The 19,643-nt window shown below is 42.9% G+C and overlaps 1 protein-coding gene across 6 annotated transcripts in view; it reads left to right on the top strand.

The window, feature by feature from the left end:
* The first annotated feature begins 235 nt into the window (after window positions 1-235).
* Window positions 236-19,643, top strand: part of LOC107388602 (cGMP-inhibited 3',5'-cyclic phosphodiesterase 3A) — a 123,132-nt gene continuing 103,724 nt past the window's right edge. For all 6 annotated transcript variants that reach the window (XM_054732906.1, XM_015964170.2, XM_015964169.2 and 3 more), the window contains exon 1: window positions 236-1,159. In XM_054732906.1, the coding sequence (XP_054588881.1) occupies window positions 236-1,159 (924 nt within the window). The remainder of the gene's footprint in view (window positions 1,160-19,643) is intronic.

Below are 19,643 nucleotides of genomic sequence, written 5' to 3'. Positions count from 1 at the left end.
CGTTATGGGCCAGTAGTTCTGTATCCCGCACCTGGAAAAACAAAGAACACACACCCTGGCACCACATCTCCATTCCTAAATGGAGACACAGATGTGCGTATTCGCTCCACTTTTTTTTCAAAATGCGCACAAGAACTTGTGTTTTTTTTTCTGTCTCTAACTCCGGTCCTGTCCCAGAGTCACGCTAGTATGGATGCGTTATAGACTTCCTCATACTTCATTTCTACCATGAGTGATGGCGATGTCTGCAGAGAGCACCGGTGCGCAGAGCGGCGCGTGTGAAAAGCGCCACTGCAGCGCACCGAATCGTAACGGTTATGTGAAAACATGTGTCGTCCCACAGCGCCGTGACCGAGGCTATGGAGCGTGGGTGAAGCAAATGTTTACAAAACTCTGGAGCTCCCAGAGCGTCCGGAGCGCGCTGTGTGTGGGGTCGCTCTCTGTTGTTTCCGCCTTGCTGCTAAGATGTGCAGAGTGGAGAGCTGAGTCCAGCAGCAGCAGCAGCAGCAGCAGCGGCAGCAGCAGCGCGCTCCCGCTCCCCTCGTTCCCCCTTCACTCAGGCTGCGCCGCCGAGCTGCTCCAAACTTGCTGGAGTGTGTTTTCTCCGCTGTTCACACTCGTTTGTGCCTTCTTTTGGCTCGGTGTATACTTGATCCACTGCGGGGTTCTGGTCCAGACCGCCCTCTCCCTGCTGACCTTGTGCCACCTGGGTGAAGTCGCCGCGTGCTCTCTCCTGGACGGGACGGATGCGCAGCTGTTTTCAGTCACCACCGCGGCCGCGCTCGTGCTGATCTGCGTGGCCGCCTGCGCACTCATGGTAGTGCGAATGAACCAGGGCATCTCGGTGATCGTTTTCATCAACTTGATCCGGACCTTGTCTCTCCTTTCGCTGCACAAAGTGCGGGCCTCTTGGAGACCGTACGCAGCCTACCTGGTTGGAGTGCTGGGCATCCTGCTGGCGAGGTATGCCGACAAGCTGCTTCCCAAACAAGGGACGCACAAGGAGGGCTGCACCCCCGTGACTGGAGCCAGGGAAGAGATTCCTGTATTTAAAAGGCGCAGGAGGTCCAGTTCGGTTATAGCCTCAGACATGGCACACAGTCACTCCAACAGTAAGCCGCACCGGCGGACCTCTCTGCCATGCATCCAGAGGGACCAGGTAAGGAGTTTATGTCCCGTTCTGTCTTTCTGGAAGATTCTTTTCTTCTTGTAGTGAATTAAAGCTTTAGGTCGCACACTTAAACGGAAAAAAGTTTGGGATTTATTTTCTTTATTACACTTTTTTGGACTTTGATGTAGCCATGCTATGCAGTATTTTATCAATGGCAACTCGTCCCACAGCATACAGCAACAAATACTAATAATATAACGGAAACAAGAAAGTATAATAATAATAATAATAATAATAATAATAATAATAATAATAATAATAATAATAATAATAAAAGTAAGCAGGTCCCATTTACAGCCATTCTGTTATGATTTCTATTTTTAGATACAATCTTTTAAACAATTTTTCCACTGAGCCATTATGTCATTATATGTCATTATTATTATTATTATTATTATTATTATTATTATTATTATTATTTTAACATTTTTTTCCATTCCTGCCTTCTTCAGCGTCTCACTGAAATACCCCTTATTTGCGACACTGATATCCGGCCATAATCTCTTATACAACTTTTAAAAAAATTCTAAGAAAATGTTGCAAGCTTTAGATCCCATTTTCCTGTTCTGTGATCCATCTCTCATTTATCATAAAAAATAATAAAAAAAACTGGTGACCAAGTTTAGCATTTTTGTTGCTAATGACTTGCTATTTTTGAAACCGTTCCTTCAGCTACTGATGAAAACGAAAAGCTGAGAAGATGTCAGTGATTCATCTCATCCTTAATTAACTATGTCAGACATTTCCCCAGCATGGTTCAAACCACCGATACTAATCCAGTGTTGGAGGACAGCGAGAGGCAGAGGCTGCCTTCAGACAAACTTCTATCTAGTCAACCGATGAGCAAGCTGAGCATGTGAATGGGAAACACACCTGTGGACTGATCAATGCTCTGGTTGGAAAGGTGCTGGGAGAAGTGAGGTTGCTGTCTGAAGAATGCTCCCAGTTCGCTGGACATGTTTCTCTGAGTGATACAGAAATTAGTGTCTATAACTTTTCTTTTTGGGATTTGATGAAACAGTTAATTTATTCTAACCCTCAGTTGTTAATGTGAGTAACCGCAGTTGCCTTGTTGGAGTGATGGATTGACAAAGTGTGTGTCCAGCTTGAAAACGACCTGAAACAACACATGCTTACACATTGATCAATGGCAGCTTATTTTACCCTGGAGGAATGATGGAGATGATGGAAAGTGTGTCTCAAATGCTTGAATTATTCTTTATGAACTCGACAATGGTCTTTATGTCTTTTTCATTGTTGCATAAAAAGGGCTCTGATGAGTTTCACATCTAATCACATAATGTGTGATCAGCAGACTAGAAGCTGAAAGAACACACTTGATGAAATTCATTTTTACTTTTGCAGCAGTGGCAGGAAGAGTCCTGGAGACGACAAACAGATGAACGGATTATTTTCTATAATTGCAAAAACACCAAACAGCATTAATAAGGATATTTTGACCATTTTCAAGTATGTTTCTGCAATCATCATCTTATTGGTTTAGCTAGCTTCAAGATCAGCCTTAGTTTGGAGAAACAGAGCTTAGGTCTTACTGAACTGATGAGCTAATGGCTTGATGAAGTGAAGTTAAGACCAAAGTGTACTGTTGTTGTTTTTTGAAATCAGCATCTCCAGCTATAGGTTCCTCTTCATATTTCTACTGAAACAACATGGTAATCTGACAGTAGAGTTATGAAGGTAAACTTTGTGTGAACACCTGTGAGACTGCTCCTGCTTTTAGATGGCAGACATTTGTTGTGTTTGAACTAGCCGCTAGCTCAACAGTACTGAAGGATACAGACTCTTTGACCAAACAGAGGCTCTTTCAGCTTTTGACGAGTACGGCAGTAAAGATTTATCATTGTTCAATCGGGCTGAGAAATCCCTGTAAGAGAGTCAAAACCAGCTCCCTCCACTGAGACAGATGGATTTACATGCTCGGGTCATTTGTTTTCCCTCTGTTAAGGCTGAGCAGGATGGAACTACCAGACCAAGCTAACAAAAATGAAAATCCTCCTTTGGTGATTTCTGTTAACATTTTTTTTTTGTGGCACACGCAGACTGCCGCGCTCCGACTGTACTGTGTGTAAAAAGCGAGGAACATATTAGAGTTTCCACGACAAAAGCCTGACCGATCCCTTTCATGTGTCTGCTTTAAGCAGCGGACCAGCTACGGCCTGCCTGTAATTGAGACACACACATGGCATACATATGCTGTCCTGACCGTGTCTTGTCTGTGTGGTCTGCAAAATATAAACAAGCCCATGCTGATCCACACTAGTCATCACCTCACTCACACCGGGTTCTGGTTTCCCTAAGGGGGGTCAGGCACGCTTCCTGGGGCCCACAATGCAGCCACCACACGGGGATGGGAACAGGAAAGGTGTTAGCCTGACAGAAAGTGTAGAAGGGTGAAAAAAACCCCAATTCAACAGAAAATGCTTGATGCTTTAAACATTTTCACTGTTTTAACAAGTTGTATTTTAAAGCAGAAGCAAAGCAAGGATCTGTGTTTTGTTTTCCTGCATCTGGAGTGTTTGTGGACATAAATAGTTGGACAGATGATTGCATTTGATACCTCGTTTTATTACTGAGAACTTTTTTGGTACGTCTTACAAAAAAGATCCATCAAAGTGATGGTTACCGTAAAATAAAATGAGATAAATACAGCAAAAGTTACAGCAACAGAATTGCCCTCCACCACTCTGCCAAACAATCATCCAAACCAGTGCTTAATTCTGGAAACTGTAGATTTAATAAACACTCATTTTCTCTCTTTTTGATTGCTTTCTGCCTAGCTGCCATTCATCAGCTTTCTAAATAGTTGCAAACCTTCAAAAAAGCAATTATCAACTGCTATAACAGCATTTAGAGGGGGTCCCTGCTGAATGGTTGTTCTCAGGTTAAGAAGAAGTTTGCAGCTCGGGGCATTGAACTGGAGGACGAAGTGTGGAATTGTGGTGTGGATCGCTTTTCGCAGCATGAAAGGAAATTTGATTCTCTCCTGCTGCAGACATCAGCGCTGTCACAGAACTTTCTCCCCTTACATGCAGGGAAAAGCAGTCTGCTACGTTTCCAGCAAAAGAGCGAGTATTTCTCTCTCGCTCTTTTTTTTTTTTTGTGAAACCAACCTGAGTTGCAGAACTGATTAGGCAGCAAGTGGGAGTGAGCTGCTCCTCGGATGGTTTTCTGCGTGGAGTAACCGATGCCACTCCCTTTCACTGACATAAATTCCTCTCCTTTCACTTTGCTCCCTGTCCTCTCACTGACACCAACACAAATATTATCACAGCCAAAGGAGGAAATTCTTCCTTAACTCCGACAACAAAGATATTTTTGAAATCCATGGTAATGACTTCCTGTGGAATGAGATCCAAATGCAATTACCATTGCTGTTGTAAATGCTTCCTCCTTTTCTATTTTTTGCAGCCCCATCCGTGATTGAATTGTGTTTTGGATGGAAGTTGTTGATAGCCTGGAGGGCAGTGATTTACCACCACACACTCTCAGTCTTAACTGCTTGTTCGTATCCTAAACACACTGTCTCAAAGGAGTTTATGCTTTTTTTTTATTATTGTTTTATTTTTTAGAGTGGGCACAAATGCAAGTTAGAAAAAAATCCCATTGAAATCCTTAAAAAAAGAAAAAGATGGAAAAGATCCAAGCATATCATTTTATGTTATGATTTAATGCTCAGCTTCACACTTTGAACCCCCATCCAGCCTTTGTGCATCAGCTGTGCGTGCGCGAGGAGGAGGCGAGCGGTGGAGGAATTAGAGCTGGAATGAAAGTAGGTCATTTAAGGTTTTGTTTATCATCCAAGCAAAACAGGAGGCTTACTCCTCCTACCCCCCATGAAAGTCTTGCTTTCACTGATACAGCTTTGCAACTTTCAGTGTGTTTGTGTTCTACATTTGTGTGATTTACATCTGCAGGGCTGGCCTTGTCATGCTAGGTCTTTGTTAAGCCAGTATCACACGGGGCTGCAACTGCTGGCAACTAGTTAGAGACTTGAGACGATGATAAAATATGCTAATTTTCAGTCAGAACCACACTGAATCTGCTCTTATGACACTTTTGCAAAACATTTTGTTCAGATCACGTGGCGCATGTAATGTGATTGCAAACAAATTACAAAAGTTTTGAAAATTTTTTTTGTTTCAATTTAGTCACAAAGTGTCTTAATTGTGTCCTGATTTCTTTGGCAGTTTGCCTTCAGTTTATTTGCAATATGAAAGGCTCACGATGCAAAGGATGGCCATGAGTGTTTTGAGGTAAAACGTTTTTGAACATAAACAAATTTCTCGAGAGACCATGTTGAGGCAGATTTGAGACTCTTTAGAAACTTCTTCATACTTTAATTGCCAACCACGCCCATAGTTGTCTTACTTGTGGAAATTAAACATGGAAGTAACGACCAAGAAGACATTTATTGAAAAGTTGTCTCTGAACATGTTCAGCTACACAAGAATGAAGCCCTGAGATTCACGTGAGGATGTGGAGGACTCTCACGGGTGTTTGAAGACGTTTTGAACACTTCTGTGTAAATGCCGTTCAGCTGCAGCCAAGAGGAAAACAGACTACAGCTGCATACAACTGAGCTAGGAGGTTTTGTGAGGTTAGTTGGGTTAAAAGAAGACCGATGCCTTTCCTTTCAGTCCATCATTGCAATGATCTGTTTAGGTAATGATGTTAATCTTCCATTCAAAAATATTGAGGAGATGTTTGAGCAGTTTCTGCTGCTGTTCAGAAAATAAGATCAAATCTGTAATAAAGCAGAAATATCTTTTAAACTCTGCATTACACGGCTTACCCATCTGTGTCCAATGCTTTTATTGCCTTCATTTTCAGAAACAAGAGTAGCTCATATTGTTTTCCTGCATCTCAGATCATCTAAGCCCACCGAACCAGAGGCCAGGGACTAAACTGAATACCCCTTTATCCTCTCTTTCCTTCTCTTGGCATTACTGCTTTCTAGTCCCCCACTGATTACCATGGAAATTGTGGCAGTTTGTCTCTCTCTCTCTCTCTCTCTCTCTCTCTCTCTCTCTCTCTCTCTCTCTCTCTCTCTCCCCCTCTGTGTGTGTGTGCATATGTGCATGTGTGTGTGCAGCTTGATGGCTGCCAGCTGCTACAGCCAGGGAAGTTGAATCTGCACTGAGAAACACGGAGGGCCTCAAAACCACAGACAAAACCATACGCAGCTAAAAGTGCTAGACACGCACAATTCTAACACCCTTCCCACGTATTAACACCTCAGCTTCCTAGTTGCTGGCTCACACTCACACTGAACAGTACGCATTGGAGACGTGTTAGTTTAAGAGTCGATTACATGCTGCACTTTACTTTGCTCCATGTTGTGGAATCAGGTAAATGTGTTATTCAGGTTTTCTGTGTTATCACTTGATATCAGGTTAGTCTCTTTTCCTGTTATATTTCTAAGGAAAACAGGCTGGCTCATGTTTTCATTGTAAGAGTTGAGGCTGGTTAAAAGTAAAAGATCAAGTTGATACTCAGCCCACCAGTAAGGATGAACAACAAGGAGCTGAACTCATGAATGATGCCAAATGATGAAAACCAGCAACAAATGTGGCATGGATCCAGCATTTCCATTTTTCTATAACACTTCATAGAAATACATCAGAAAGGTTAGTAGAAGAAGAAGAAGAAAATATCATTTCTATAGCGCCTCTCAAGATTAAAATCACGAGGCGCCTCACAAAAACAAAAAATATAAAAAATAATTTAGAAAATGATCAAAAATATATTTAAAATGAGCAAAAAAATAGACAATTGTGATTAAAAAAATTTAAGAAAGAGAGAGAGTGAATGGGAAAGAGGGTAATCAGCGGATCCTGAGGAAGGTGGAATAGGCGGGGAGAGCAGAATAAAGAGAGAGTGGTGAAGAAGGTCATACAAAAGCCAACTTGAACAAGTGAGTCTTCAGCTGCTTTTTGAAGGATTCCACTGAGTCCACTGATCTCAAGCTCAGGGGGAGAGAGTTCCAGAGTCTGGGGGCCACAGCAGCAAATGATCTGTCACCTTTGGTCTTTAGCCTGGTGCTGCACAATCAGTAGGCTTTGATCACTGGACTTCAGGGACCTGCTAGGGGTGTAAGGACTAAGAAGATCACCAATGTAAGATGGTGCTTGTCCATGTAAGGCCCTATAGACCAGAACCAGGATCTTGAAATGAACCCTGAAGTTGACTGGCAGCCAGTGAAGCTGGAGGAGAAGCGGGGTGATGTGGGTGTGTTTGGAGAACTTGGTCAGAAGTCAAGCACAGGCATTCTGAACCACCTGTAGATGGTCCAGGGAGGTTTTGTTCAGACACGTGAAAAGAGAGTTACAGTAGTCTAAGCGCGAGGAGATGAAGGTGTGGATAACAGTCTCTCAAGTTAAGAGCAGGACAGAATGGGACTCAGCTTTGCAATGTTCCTGAGATGGAAGAAGGAAGAGCGAACAAGAGAACTGACATGAGAATCCAGGGTGAGAGCTGGGTCAAAGGTCACGCCAAGATTCCTGACGGAAGGTTTGGTGTGAGAAGCAAGCTGACCAAGAGAGTCTCTGACTTTGGGAACCAGCTTGTCTGGGGCCCAGATGAGGATCTCAGTCTTATCCTCATTCAGCTGTAGAAAGCTCCCAGCCATCCAGGTTTTGATAGAGTCTAAGCAGGAGTGTAACAGCTGCAGCTTAAACATCTCATGGGGCTTAAAGGAGATGTACAGTTGGATGTCATCTGCATAAAGATGGTAGGAGATTCCTTTAAAGGAGCTCAGGATGTGCTGAAGAGGGAGTAGATAGAGGAGGAAAAGCAGAGGACCCAGCACAGAACCTTGTGGGACACCATGGGTAAGGGAGGTGGTGGAGGACCTAAACTTGGAGACGGCCCCAGAAAAGGAGCGCTCAGAGAGATAAGAGGAGAACCACTCCAGAGCAGATCCTGATAGGCCTACCCAATCTCTCAGCCTCTCCAGTAGCAGGTGATGGTCAACAGTGTCAAAGGCTGCAGTCAGGTCCAACAGGACCAGAACAGAACAGTCCCCTGCATTACTGTGAGTCAGAAGGTCATTAGAGACCCTACGAAGAGCTGTTTCAGTAGAATGAGCTCTATGAAAACCTGATTGGAAGCTATCATAGATGTTATGTTCATCAAGAGCAGCTGTGATTTGTTTAGCCAAAACCTTTTCCAAGATCTTGGAGGTGAACGTATGTTTAGAGATGGGTCTGAAGCTGCTATGGAGAGAGGCGTCAAGACTTGTTTCTTTAAGAAATGGGTGGATTACAGCATTCTTAAAGTAAGCAGGGACCTGGCCAGAAATCAGAGAAGCATTAATTATAGAGAGCACGCTGGGACCGATGGACTGAAAAGCACTTTTAAACAAAGATGAGGGTAAGATGTCGAGGAGGCATGCAGAGGTCTTCATAGAGTTAACTAGTTTGGTTAACTCAGGCAAAGAAACAGGAGCAAAGCTATCTAGGATGATGGGCCTGGTTGGAGGCGGGAGAGGCAGCGATAAGGCTGAGGGAGAGATGCTAGATGTAACCTATTGACTTTGTCCACAAAGAAAGACAAAGTTCTCACAGTCTGCAACACAGTGGATGGAGGCTGTAGGAGAGGCAGGGGAGACAATGCTGCTGATGGTGTTAAACAGCACCTTGGGGTTCCCTTTGATCTGGGACACCAGGTTGGAAAAATAGGAAACCCTGGCGTCTCTGACTGCAGAGTTAAAGGATGTCAGAAGATCCTTTAGGTGCAGCAGATGGACGTAGAGATGGGGTTTCTTCCACAAGTGCTCAGTTTTTCTGCATTGGCGCTTTAGGCTGCGAAGGCTGTCATTAAACCAGGGGTTCACTGCAGGAACTGATCTGGTTTTGACAGGACATATGTTGTCCAGAATGGAGAGGCAGTGCTCATTAAACTGAGAAAGTAAGGAATCTGGGTCATTATGGGTGGATCAAAAGCAGCAGAAACATTGCTAGCTGTGCTCCCATTAAGAAAACAAGAACTAACTAGACAGCGAGCAGGAGGTGGGGACGCAGAAACTGACAAGTTAAAGAAAATGCAATGGTGATCTGAAATATAAATGTTCTCAGGACTAACACTGTCAGCAATTAGACTAAAAACAAGGTATAGAGCATGCCCCCTGGTGTGTGTGGGGCCAGAAACATGCTGGGTAAAGCTGAAGGAGTGCATAAGGCCAGAGAAATTCATGGCAAAGTGGTCCAAGGGATCATCAACGTGGATGTTAAAGTCACCAACAATCACCAGTCTAGAAAGCTTCACAGTGGAGGATAGAAAGTCACTAAACTCCTGAAGAAACAAACTGTTTGGACCAGGTGGACGATAAACCACAGCACAGTAAAACGGGTCTTTACGCCCGACTTTAATCAGCTGCAGTTCAAAGGAAGCAAAGTGACCAGAGGTTGTAGAGCTACATGGAAGATGGTCTCTGAAAACAACAGCTAGGCCTCCACCACTACCAGAACCCTGGGGCTGGCTAAGAAAAGAATAACCACTCGGGCAGAGTTCAATCAGACCAGAATAATCAGATGTTTGCTGCCAAACTTCAGTCAGAAACAGAAAATCCAGGTTTTTAGAGAGAATTAAATAATTGAGCAGGACGGACTTATTGTTAGCAGAGCGGGTATTAAATAGAACCATGCTGAGTGAGGTGGAGGAATCAGAAACTACAGAAACAGCTGGAGTTAGTGGACATAAATTAGCAGAGTTAGATCCACAGTGTTTATAAAAAACACTTATGGAGGGAACAGGAGGAGAAACCACTGAGGAATGAGGATAAACCGACCTTAAAAAACTTGGATGGAGAAACCGCGCCACAACGCGGCCTGGCGGGATTGCGAAGTAGCGCTCAAGTCACCAAAGGACAAGAAGCTAGAGGATCACGCCAATGTTTACTAGATAAACCACGCTTTCAGAGAAGCCTTATTCTAACCTGGATTCCTGCTCGTTTACCCATTTTCCCGGCCATGGGAGGAGTTCGGTGAGACCATGGAGCAAGACTTCCATACACCTTCGAGGAGATTCTGGTCCAGCATCCGGCGCCTCGAGGAAGGGGGGTGGCAGCAGTGCGCTACCAACACTATCTATAGTGGGGACGGTGTGCCTGCTGATCTCTACTCAGGACGTTGTGGATCGGTGGGCAGAACACTTTGAAGACCTCCTCAATCCCACCGACATGTCTTCCAGTGAGGAAGCAGAGTCTGGGGGCTTTGGGTTGGCCTCTCAGCTCAGTGCTGAGGTCACTGAGGTGGTTAAAAAGTTCCTCTGTGGCAAGGCTCCAGGGTTGGATGAGTTCCTTAAGGCTCTGGATGTTGTGGGGCTGTGTTGGCTGATGTGGCTCTGCAATATCGCGTGGAAATCGAGGGCAGTCCCACTGGACTGGCAGACCGGGGTGGTGGTTCCCTTATTTAAAAAGAGGGGCTGCAGGGTGTGTTCCAATTACTGGGGGATCACACTCCTGAGCCTTCCTGGTAAGGTCTATTAAGGGGTTCTGGAGAGGAGGGTCCATCGGATTGTTGAACCTCAGATTCAGGAGGAGCAATGTGGTTTTTGTCCTGGCTGTGGAACATTGGACCAGCTCTATACCCTTAGGGGGATCCTGAAGGGTGCGTGGTAATTTGCCCAACCAGTCTACATGTGTTTTGTGGATTTGGAGAAGGCGTTTGACCGCGTCCCTCGGGGGACCCTGTGGGGGGTACTTTGGGAGTATGGGGTACCAGGCCCTATGATACGGGCTGTTAGGTCCCTGTATGACCGGTGTCAGAGCTAGGTTCCCATTGCCAGCAGTAAGTCGGGTTCATTCCCGTTGAGAGTTGGACTCCGCAAAGGCTGCCCTTTGTCACCAGTTCTGTTCATAACCTTTATGGACAGGATTTGCAGGTGCAGCCAAGGTGTGGAGGGCATCCGTTTTGGAGACCTGAGTGTTTTTAGCAGATGATGTGGTCCTGTTGGCCTAATCAGAACGTGATCTTCAGCTTTTGTTGGAGCGGTTCACAGCCAAGTGTGAAGCAGCTGGGATGAGAATCAGCTCCTCTAAATTGGAGACCATGGTCTTGATTCGGAAAGGGTAGAATACCTTCTCCGGGTCAGGGATGAGGTCCTGCCCCAGAAGGAGGAGTTTAAGTATATTGGGGTCTTGTTCACTAGTGAGGGAAAACTGGAGCGTGAGATTGATAGGCGGATTGGTGCTGCATCTGCAGTGATGCGGGCGTTGTACCGGTCTGTTGTGGTGAAGAGAGAGCTGAGTCAGAAGGCGAAGCTCTCAATTTACCAGTCGATCTACGTTCCTCCTCTCACCTGTGGTCATGAGCTTTCGGTAGTGACTGAAAGAACGAGATTGCGGATACAAGCGGCCGAAATGAGTTTTCTCCGAAGAGTGGCTGGGCTCTCCCTTAGAGATAGGGTGAGAAGCTTGGTCATTCAGGAGCGGCTCGGAGTAGACCCGCTGCTCCTCCACATCGAGAGGAGCCAGTTGAGGTGTCTCGGGCATCTGGTCAGGTAGACCCAGGACACGGTGGAGGGACTATGTCTCTCACCTGGCCAGGGAACGCCTTCGGATTCCCCCGGAGGAGCTGGCCCAAGTGGCTGGGAAGAGGGAAGTCTGGGCCTCTCGCCTTAGGCTACTTTCCCCGCGACCTGACTCTGGATAAGTAGATGAAAATGGATGGATGGACAATGCAAAAGCTATTTTATAAACTTTTTCACCAACATTAATTTTATATTTGATTGTTAGACTTTGTTTTGGTGTTGTTTAAACATAAATCAGCTGCAGCACCAGCTGTAGCACTTTTGTTGCAACCGGCAGGTCTGGACAGAATATTATGTTTCTGCTGGAAAAACTGTGTAATACCAAACGTTTATAATATTGTGCTCACATGATTTTTCTTCATATATCAGAGCTGATTTGTAATAACAGTTGTTTACGTTGGTTTTAGCCACTAATTAATCTTAGCCTGTGTGTGGAGTGGAGATGAAGACTGACTCAAATGCAATCAGACTAGACACAGGATTCCAGTTGGCAGGTTTAAAATGAACTGTGTAATTATATAATGGCAGGTAGGATGACATGACGGGAAGACAAAACAAAGATCTGACAAAGAAAAATGCAAACAGAAGGGTTAAATACACAAGAAAAATCAGGATAACAGGTGGGTAGGTTGACAAGGGAAGATGAGACACAAGGAGCGACAGGAGCAGATCCTGATGGTCTAATCTCTGCTTCACCAAACTGAGGCTGTTGAAACAAAATGGATAAAAGCTATAGTTTGAAATACTGCCTAGTTAAAGAGTTTAAAGGTGTGCTTGACTGAAAAAAATTAAACGATTATTTCTGATTATAATCAGTCACTGAGTTTTTTCATGCAGGCTGAACATGAAAATGGTCTCCTACACCTATCTCCTGCATTAGCTTCTGATAGAAAATAGATGGCGAAATGCTAGAATTTGAAAATCCTCACAGATCTATATCACACTGTAAATTTGCACTCATGACCCCGCCCACCTTGTCTCATGCCGACCCACAGGAAGCCTTTTATTTCATTTTTTATTTTTTTGCAGTGAGACGAGAGTGGTGAGTGTCTTGGTGACAGCGACTTTGCAACATGGCTAAATGTGTTATGTTAGCCAATCTGAAGGTGTGTGCATATATGCTGTTTTTAGCCCACCTCTGCACCAGCAAACGTCTGTATCTGAGAACAGGAACATCATAGCTTTTTAAATTACCCATAAAGCATTCATTTACACTACGGAACATTGCAGATGTATTGAATAAATGAGTGAACCACACCTTTAAATAAATATTATGAAAAGATACAGTTATTTATGTATGCATGTCAAAAGCAGAAACAGTATTTAAGCTATTTTTCATGGATAAAAGCCTAATCTCCAACAGAGTAAGCGACTCTGGTGCTGTTAGGTTTGGATGAAGATTTACTTTTTGGGTAAGAAATTTGAATTGTGACTCCAAGGCAAAAAGTCAGTGTGTGAAACAATATACATGTATGAAATATTACCTCCAAATTAAGAGTAATGTTGAACTATTTTCCCAAAGAGGGCTCTGAATTGCAGTGGTAAAAGTTTAAATGTCTTTTATTCTGAAAAGACTGATATGAAAACAAATGAAAAAAAAAATGCTGCAACCTGTGAAATGAAAGAGAAAAGAAAATTAAGGGCAGAGTCCAAAGGAAATATCTCATTATTTCTACTAAAATTAAAATGTTTAAACATGTCCTGCATACTTAGTTATAATTATTTAAATGTCCCCCACCAACCAGAACCATTATGTACCAGCAGTCCCACTCAGCTAGTTATGACAAATGTTGGCAAAAAGAATAAACTCGCAAAGATTTTAGCCTTTTTTTCTATCAATAATCACACAAAGCAGGCTGGCTTTTATGCTTGACTGTATTTAAAGGGGCTCACAAACTCGTCCAAATAAACATGATTCAATGTTGTGGAAATCTGAACAGTTGTTTTATTGTTTCGTGGGACTGGATGGATGGAAGGGTGCAACAGGATGACAAAAAAAGAGCTTTACTCAAATCATATGCTACAAATATTAGTATTTTTAACAATATTCTCATCAATGATCTTTAGTTGAATTTGTGAGTGATCTGAATGTTTACTTGTTTACACGTTTACTTCTGTAAGAAACCAAGGCAAGTGCTTTCAAGCCTTTGGTCATTTTTTCAGAATTTCAGATGTGGTTGATTTTAAAAATGCACAAAAGTTGTGTAAAAATAAATGACTAGAGAAATGACTGCTGGCTCACATCAAGAGCTGTGAACTGGATGTCGGGTTTGAAAACATCTCTAGACCAAGTAGTGGCAAAAAACGTGATCCTTTAAATTTTAAACAAGTTTTATTTACACTGTTTACAAAATTACATATTTTTCATGCTGTTTGAGATAAAGTACATGAACTCATGTTGATTTTCTTTTTAATTATGTCTTTATGAAGAAAATTCAGTTAGTCTGAAATCACCTGTCTTCGTGCCGTCTCTGTTTTGGGGTCTGCCGTTGGTCTGCCCCAGGGTCGAGCAAGAGCAGACTGTTATTTACCCTCTCAGTCATGAGAAGAGCAGATTTAAATCAATGCCTTAATTACAATAACTCATTGTTGGAATACTTGTCATAATAAAAAACTGCTCAAATATTCCAAATCTAACTTATAGCACTGGTTTCTGCATATATTCCAGTAGACACATACAGTATTCTTTAAATCTGTGAGCAACACTGAATCAGTGTGATGAACTCTTGAGATGATTTGCAGATTGATGAGATATGGCATCAGGTCTTTAAGAAGAGCTGAACGTTGCACCTCAGGCATCCACATGTCAAATGAAGGGCCTTTCAATCATACCTTTAATACAGTGATCCCTTACATGGAGAGGCATTCCTGCGCCTGCCCCACCGCTGCATGAAATGGAATGTGCAGGTTGAGCGGTAGCTTGAAGGACAAGCCTGTGGGCCCCATTCATGCAGCCCTCCCCCTGTAAACCGTGACCCGAGCCAACACCATCATCCTGTGCTGTCACCAGGTGTGCAGCTGGCCTCTGTTGAATGAACAGACACGCTCTCGTCGTCTGGGGACGTGTCCGCTGAAATGCTTGTGAGAAGGAGAGGGAAACTGGAGAGGGTAAGTCCTCTGGTGCAGAAAGTGTTAAAAATATGGAAGAAACAACTTCCCTTCTTCCAGTTTGCACATTTGGGACTAAACTGTCCCAGAAATTGATCTCATGGCCTCTCATTTGTGTTTGGGTTCAGAGAGGAAGTTCAGTTGCTCCCTCAGGTCCTGCGTGGTCGTTGTGTCTGCATTAGGAACAGAGGGAGCTGACGCCGCTTTACCACTGAAGCTATAATTTATCCTACAAGCGGGAACATCCTGAACATTTTGAACCCTTCTGACTCCATCTGTCTAATAAATCTAAGCATTGTCAGCTATTAATTGATAATATATTACAACAGCAAGACAAGGGAGGATAACTTCAGTGATGGATGAGTGTGGTTAGTCATCCACCGCCTGGCGGTTTTCAACTAGACAATCTAACGAAGATGTTTAATTACATTGATCATTCAACATTAAGTTCCCTTTCTGCATCTGGTTTATGTTTTTAAAGCCAAAGGGGGATTTTTCTTGATTTCTGCTATATTTACCAACATTATGTTAGGAATTAAAATCTTGCACAAAATTGGTAATTTTGCATACTCTAGTCCAACTGTGTAAACATTTCTTTCATTTCAGTCAATTATTAAAATATTTGTTATGCATCACCATATTGGGTAAATACAATCTCATGGAAACATCTGGAGTTGAGTCTGATGTGACTAAATATCTCGTGGTACAGATGTCGTTCACAGATCAGGTATGTGATTTAACCTCGTTGTTAGCTATTTTCAGTTTTTTGGGGGCTTTTTATGATAATTTAGGAGTAAACTAAGCAGCGAGTAACATAATAGTAATAAATAATTTTGCCCGTGACCTCAGCAGCAGGTCTCTTTCCCACTGGAAGCGTTTCAGATGCGAAATAGCTGCGAAAGCATACCAAGCAGCTGAGGTCCCACAACGTCACAAAAACACCAGATAATTGATTTCTGCAGTTAACACGACAACTAACAAGGAGAAATATGGCAGTGTGTATCCAAAAAGGTCTGTGTTTTATTTTCTGTTGTATCTACCTCAGCTACGGAGGTTTCACAGGAAATTATGTACTTTTTAACAAGTGAAGCAACTGGATATCTGCATGAATCTTTTATTTTGAAAGTTTCCAGATGTTTTACACTGCTCTCGTGTTTGACTCTCTGTCTGACCTGATCTGAACTGCTGAGCTTGACGTGATCTGTAAGCGTAGCGTGTAAAAATAGACTTGAAGTGCACGTTTAGCAGAGTTATGTGTCACTACGCTTCTGGGATGCGTCCAAAATGCGACACTTTGCGGTTGGTGGAAATACATCCATCAACTATAACGGCAGCCAGATAATGCATCCTAGCTGGCTCGGGGTCCTGCACCTGTGTATGTCGTCACACAAGATAACTGGCAGGTTACATGACTTACGGAAGTTACGTTTCCACGTTAAAAAAACATTTAGGTAGTAAGAAAACCTGTCACACCTTGCCAAGAGCCCAGTTCTTTGTTTCCTGTTTTACTTTGACATCCTCCTCTCTCCTCTAGGCCACTTCCTGTCCTTCATTAACCTGATTCATCCCAGCTGTGTTTACTTGTTCTCCTTTCAATTGCCAGTTCGTTGTTGTCTTCTAGCACTTAGTTCAAGCCGTGATTGGTGTTTGGGCAAGAACAGAATCGACAAAGAAATGCAACTTATTCTGGCCGAGTGATATTGCCGTAGTATGACCTCATCAGTGGCAGGTGCAGGACCCCGAGCAGATCCGAAAACAACAGCGTCAGATGGGATTAACTGAAGGAGTGTGAGGAGGCATGCTGAGGTTGCATCCTTTCTGCTCCACAGGAAACAACATTTACTGTAATGTCTTTTTAAACTAGTGACAGTCATGGTGGTATAAAACGACCCTGAAATGTATGTACTGCCCCCTAGCTCCAGGGAACTACCCACTGTCACTTTAAATGGAATAGATGCTAGAAAAACAGACATTTTTAATCTGCACCCGATGGCTTTCTCCTGATGTGTTCCAAAGATATGCAAAAAAAAAAAAAGAAGTTATTTCCACATGATGTGTTCCTGAACACAGGTATCACAGAAATGTGAGGGAGTATGCTAAGTTGGTCAAAACTGTAAGCACAGACTGTGAGTAAACACAACTTCCAGAAACATGAAGCACAAGCAAAATAAATAAATAAATAAATAAAACTTATTTACAGCAATACAATTTTCTGGAGAAACACTTTAAACTTTTTGAAAAGGGTAATGGCATAACAGGGATGTATTAATAATTTAGCTCCTAAACAAAGTCCTGAAATTCTAGGTGTTAAGTGGTTTACTCAGCAGGCTGCCTGACTTTTCAGCTTGGTGGAGTGAAGCAGGGAAATGTGTTATTGTAACTTCTGCCTGGTGAGCCCTTCCTGTCCTTCCAGCCCGCTGCCTGGCCGCCTTTCCGTGTCTGTCTCTGCAGCTAACAAGGCTTCTGCTGTTCCCTAGTGCTATGTTTTACTCTCCAAATATACTAGAGAAGAAAAAAAAAATCTGTCCGTACATCTGTCTGTCAGTCAGGTTACTTAACCCTTCGCAATGGCAGGAGGCTTAAAATTTGGGTCAGTGAGCACATTTTCCCATTCACTTTCAATTATTAAACACACGGTGTTATGTCTGCAGATCTGTTTGAATGATGGGATGCCGTTTCTATAATCTAATTTATACAAACCAGTCTTAGAATGAATGTTATGAAGCTGCACATTACCAAGAACATCCTAAATATTTTGCTCAATGACTTTAGTTATAATGAGCCATGCACACCAGGCTAGGGACAGCACTTAATGTTGCTATGATCATTAGCAGAGGATAGGTGCGCAGCAGTGTCTGATACTGAAAAACTTTAAACCTGGGGGGGTGTAGGGGTACTTTAGTAAAACTGATTCATCCTGTTTAGTTTTGTTTTCCTTAAGAGGTCCATCGTTCATTTTTATAAATACATGTGCAGTTGTCTCTAGTAGGAATGAAATACCTTAAAGTAATACTCTAGGGGAAAAAAAGCTCCGGTGCACCTGTTTCAGCATGGAGAATTCAGCCAAAGGAGAAAGTCGCTTCAGATGATTATTTTCTGATATTTGGACGTCTTGCCTCTGACAATGTGACTCTACCACGGACTTTGCTTTGCAACGTTGATGTTTAATTTCCACATATAAGAGAAGCCTGAAGGAGTTCTGCGGTGTGGTGGAGTTACCAATGCTAACAATTAGCTTCTACTAGTCGAGGTGTTCTCTGCTGTTTCCTGGATGCTAAACCGACAACAGCCTTCCCCATTGCAAGTCAAGATGGGTGAGTCCAAGAATGTTCAATGACAGTATGATGTAGATCAGTCAGGGTTTTCATATCCTAAAGTTTCATGTTCTATTTTCTATCAGAAGCTAATGCTAATGCACCTAAAGATAGGTATAGGAGACTATTTTATAGGAGTGGCTGATCATTTTCAAAAGTAATCAGTTAAAAATGGTTTCTCAGTAAAGACTTTAAGTATTTAACCCTCTTCCACTCAACACACACACACACACACACACACACACACACACACACACACACACACACACACACACACACACACACACACACACACACACTAGCATAAAGAAAAAGACTGTCATTAGTTCTCGTATTTGCCCTTTACCCAGACAAATGCTGATTAATGAAAAACAAAGTGTTAATACCACAAACTATAATGTTGCAGAAAATAGCTGAGCTGAACTAAGCTATTGTAATGACATTCTAATTTAATTTAGTAATTTTCACCCTAATGAGGGCTATTTTTAGCTCCTATTTATGATTCTAGTCTAATGCCAGTTTCATGTTTTTGCTCTTGTGTGCTTGTTTTATAATATAGATCACGTATCATAAATCTGATGGAACAGAGGCTATTAGAATGGACACACTTGCTTTAGTAATTCTCCTAGTTGGGGGAATTTGTGTTTCTGTATTTTAACCTGCCTGGTGGCTCAACATAGACTCTTGCATTAATCCAAAGGCTGTTCTTTATTCTTCTTGATTCATCTTGCTGACTAGAACCATCAGCAACAGATTTGGTTGGCTAACCTCTTGCTCATCTTGAATTGCAACAAGGAAGGCTGTTGTTGTGGTGTCCAGAAGAAGCTGCAATGGTGTTCTGCTGAGCTGGGTTGGCCTCCTGGAGGGGACCATCGGCTAGCACACTGCTACTAACCACTTAACATTCTCCCTCTCGTGATAATAACATTTTACCTTCTTTAACATAGACTGCACTACTAGTTAACCTGTTGAATTAATTACAGAATCACATAAGGTGCTGAAAACATTCTTTAGAAATGTTGGCCCATATTGACAGGATAGTATCTTGCAGTTGATGGAGATGTGTGGGATGCACGTCCAGGGCACGAAGCTCCCATTCCACCACATCCCAAAGATGCTCTATCAGGTTGAGATCTGGTGATTGTGGGGGCCGTTGTAGTACAGTGAACTCATTTTCATGTTCAAGAAATCAATTTGAAATGATTGGAGCTTTATGACATGGTGCATTATCCTGCTGGAAGTATCTGTAAGAGGATGGGAACATGGTGGTCATGAAGGGATGGACAAGGTCAGAAACAATGCTCAGGTAGCCCGTGGCATTTAAACGATGCCCAATTGGCGCTGAGAGGCCTAAAGTGTGCCAAGAACACATCCCCACACCATTACACCACCACCTGCTGAGGCAACAGCCATGTGATTGGTTGATTAGATAATTGCAATAAGGGGAAGTGGAATAGGTGTTCCTAACAATCCTTTAGGTGAGTGTATGTGTGTGTGTG

The sequence above is a fragment of the Nothobranchius furzeri genome, chromosome 4, assembly GCF_043380555.1.
Source record: "Nothobranchius furzeri strain GRZ-AD chromosome 4, NfurGRZ-RIMD1, whole genome shotgun sequence".
Classification (NCBI taxonomy): Eukaryota; Metazoa; Chordata; class Actinopteri; order Cyprinodontiformes; family Nothobranchiidae; genus Nothobranchius; species Nothobranchius furzeri.
The sequence above is the reverse complement of the archived record's forward strand: the minus strand, read 5'-3'. Positions and strand labels throughout refer to the sequence as shown.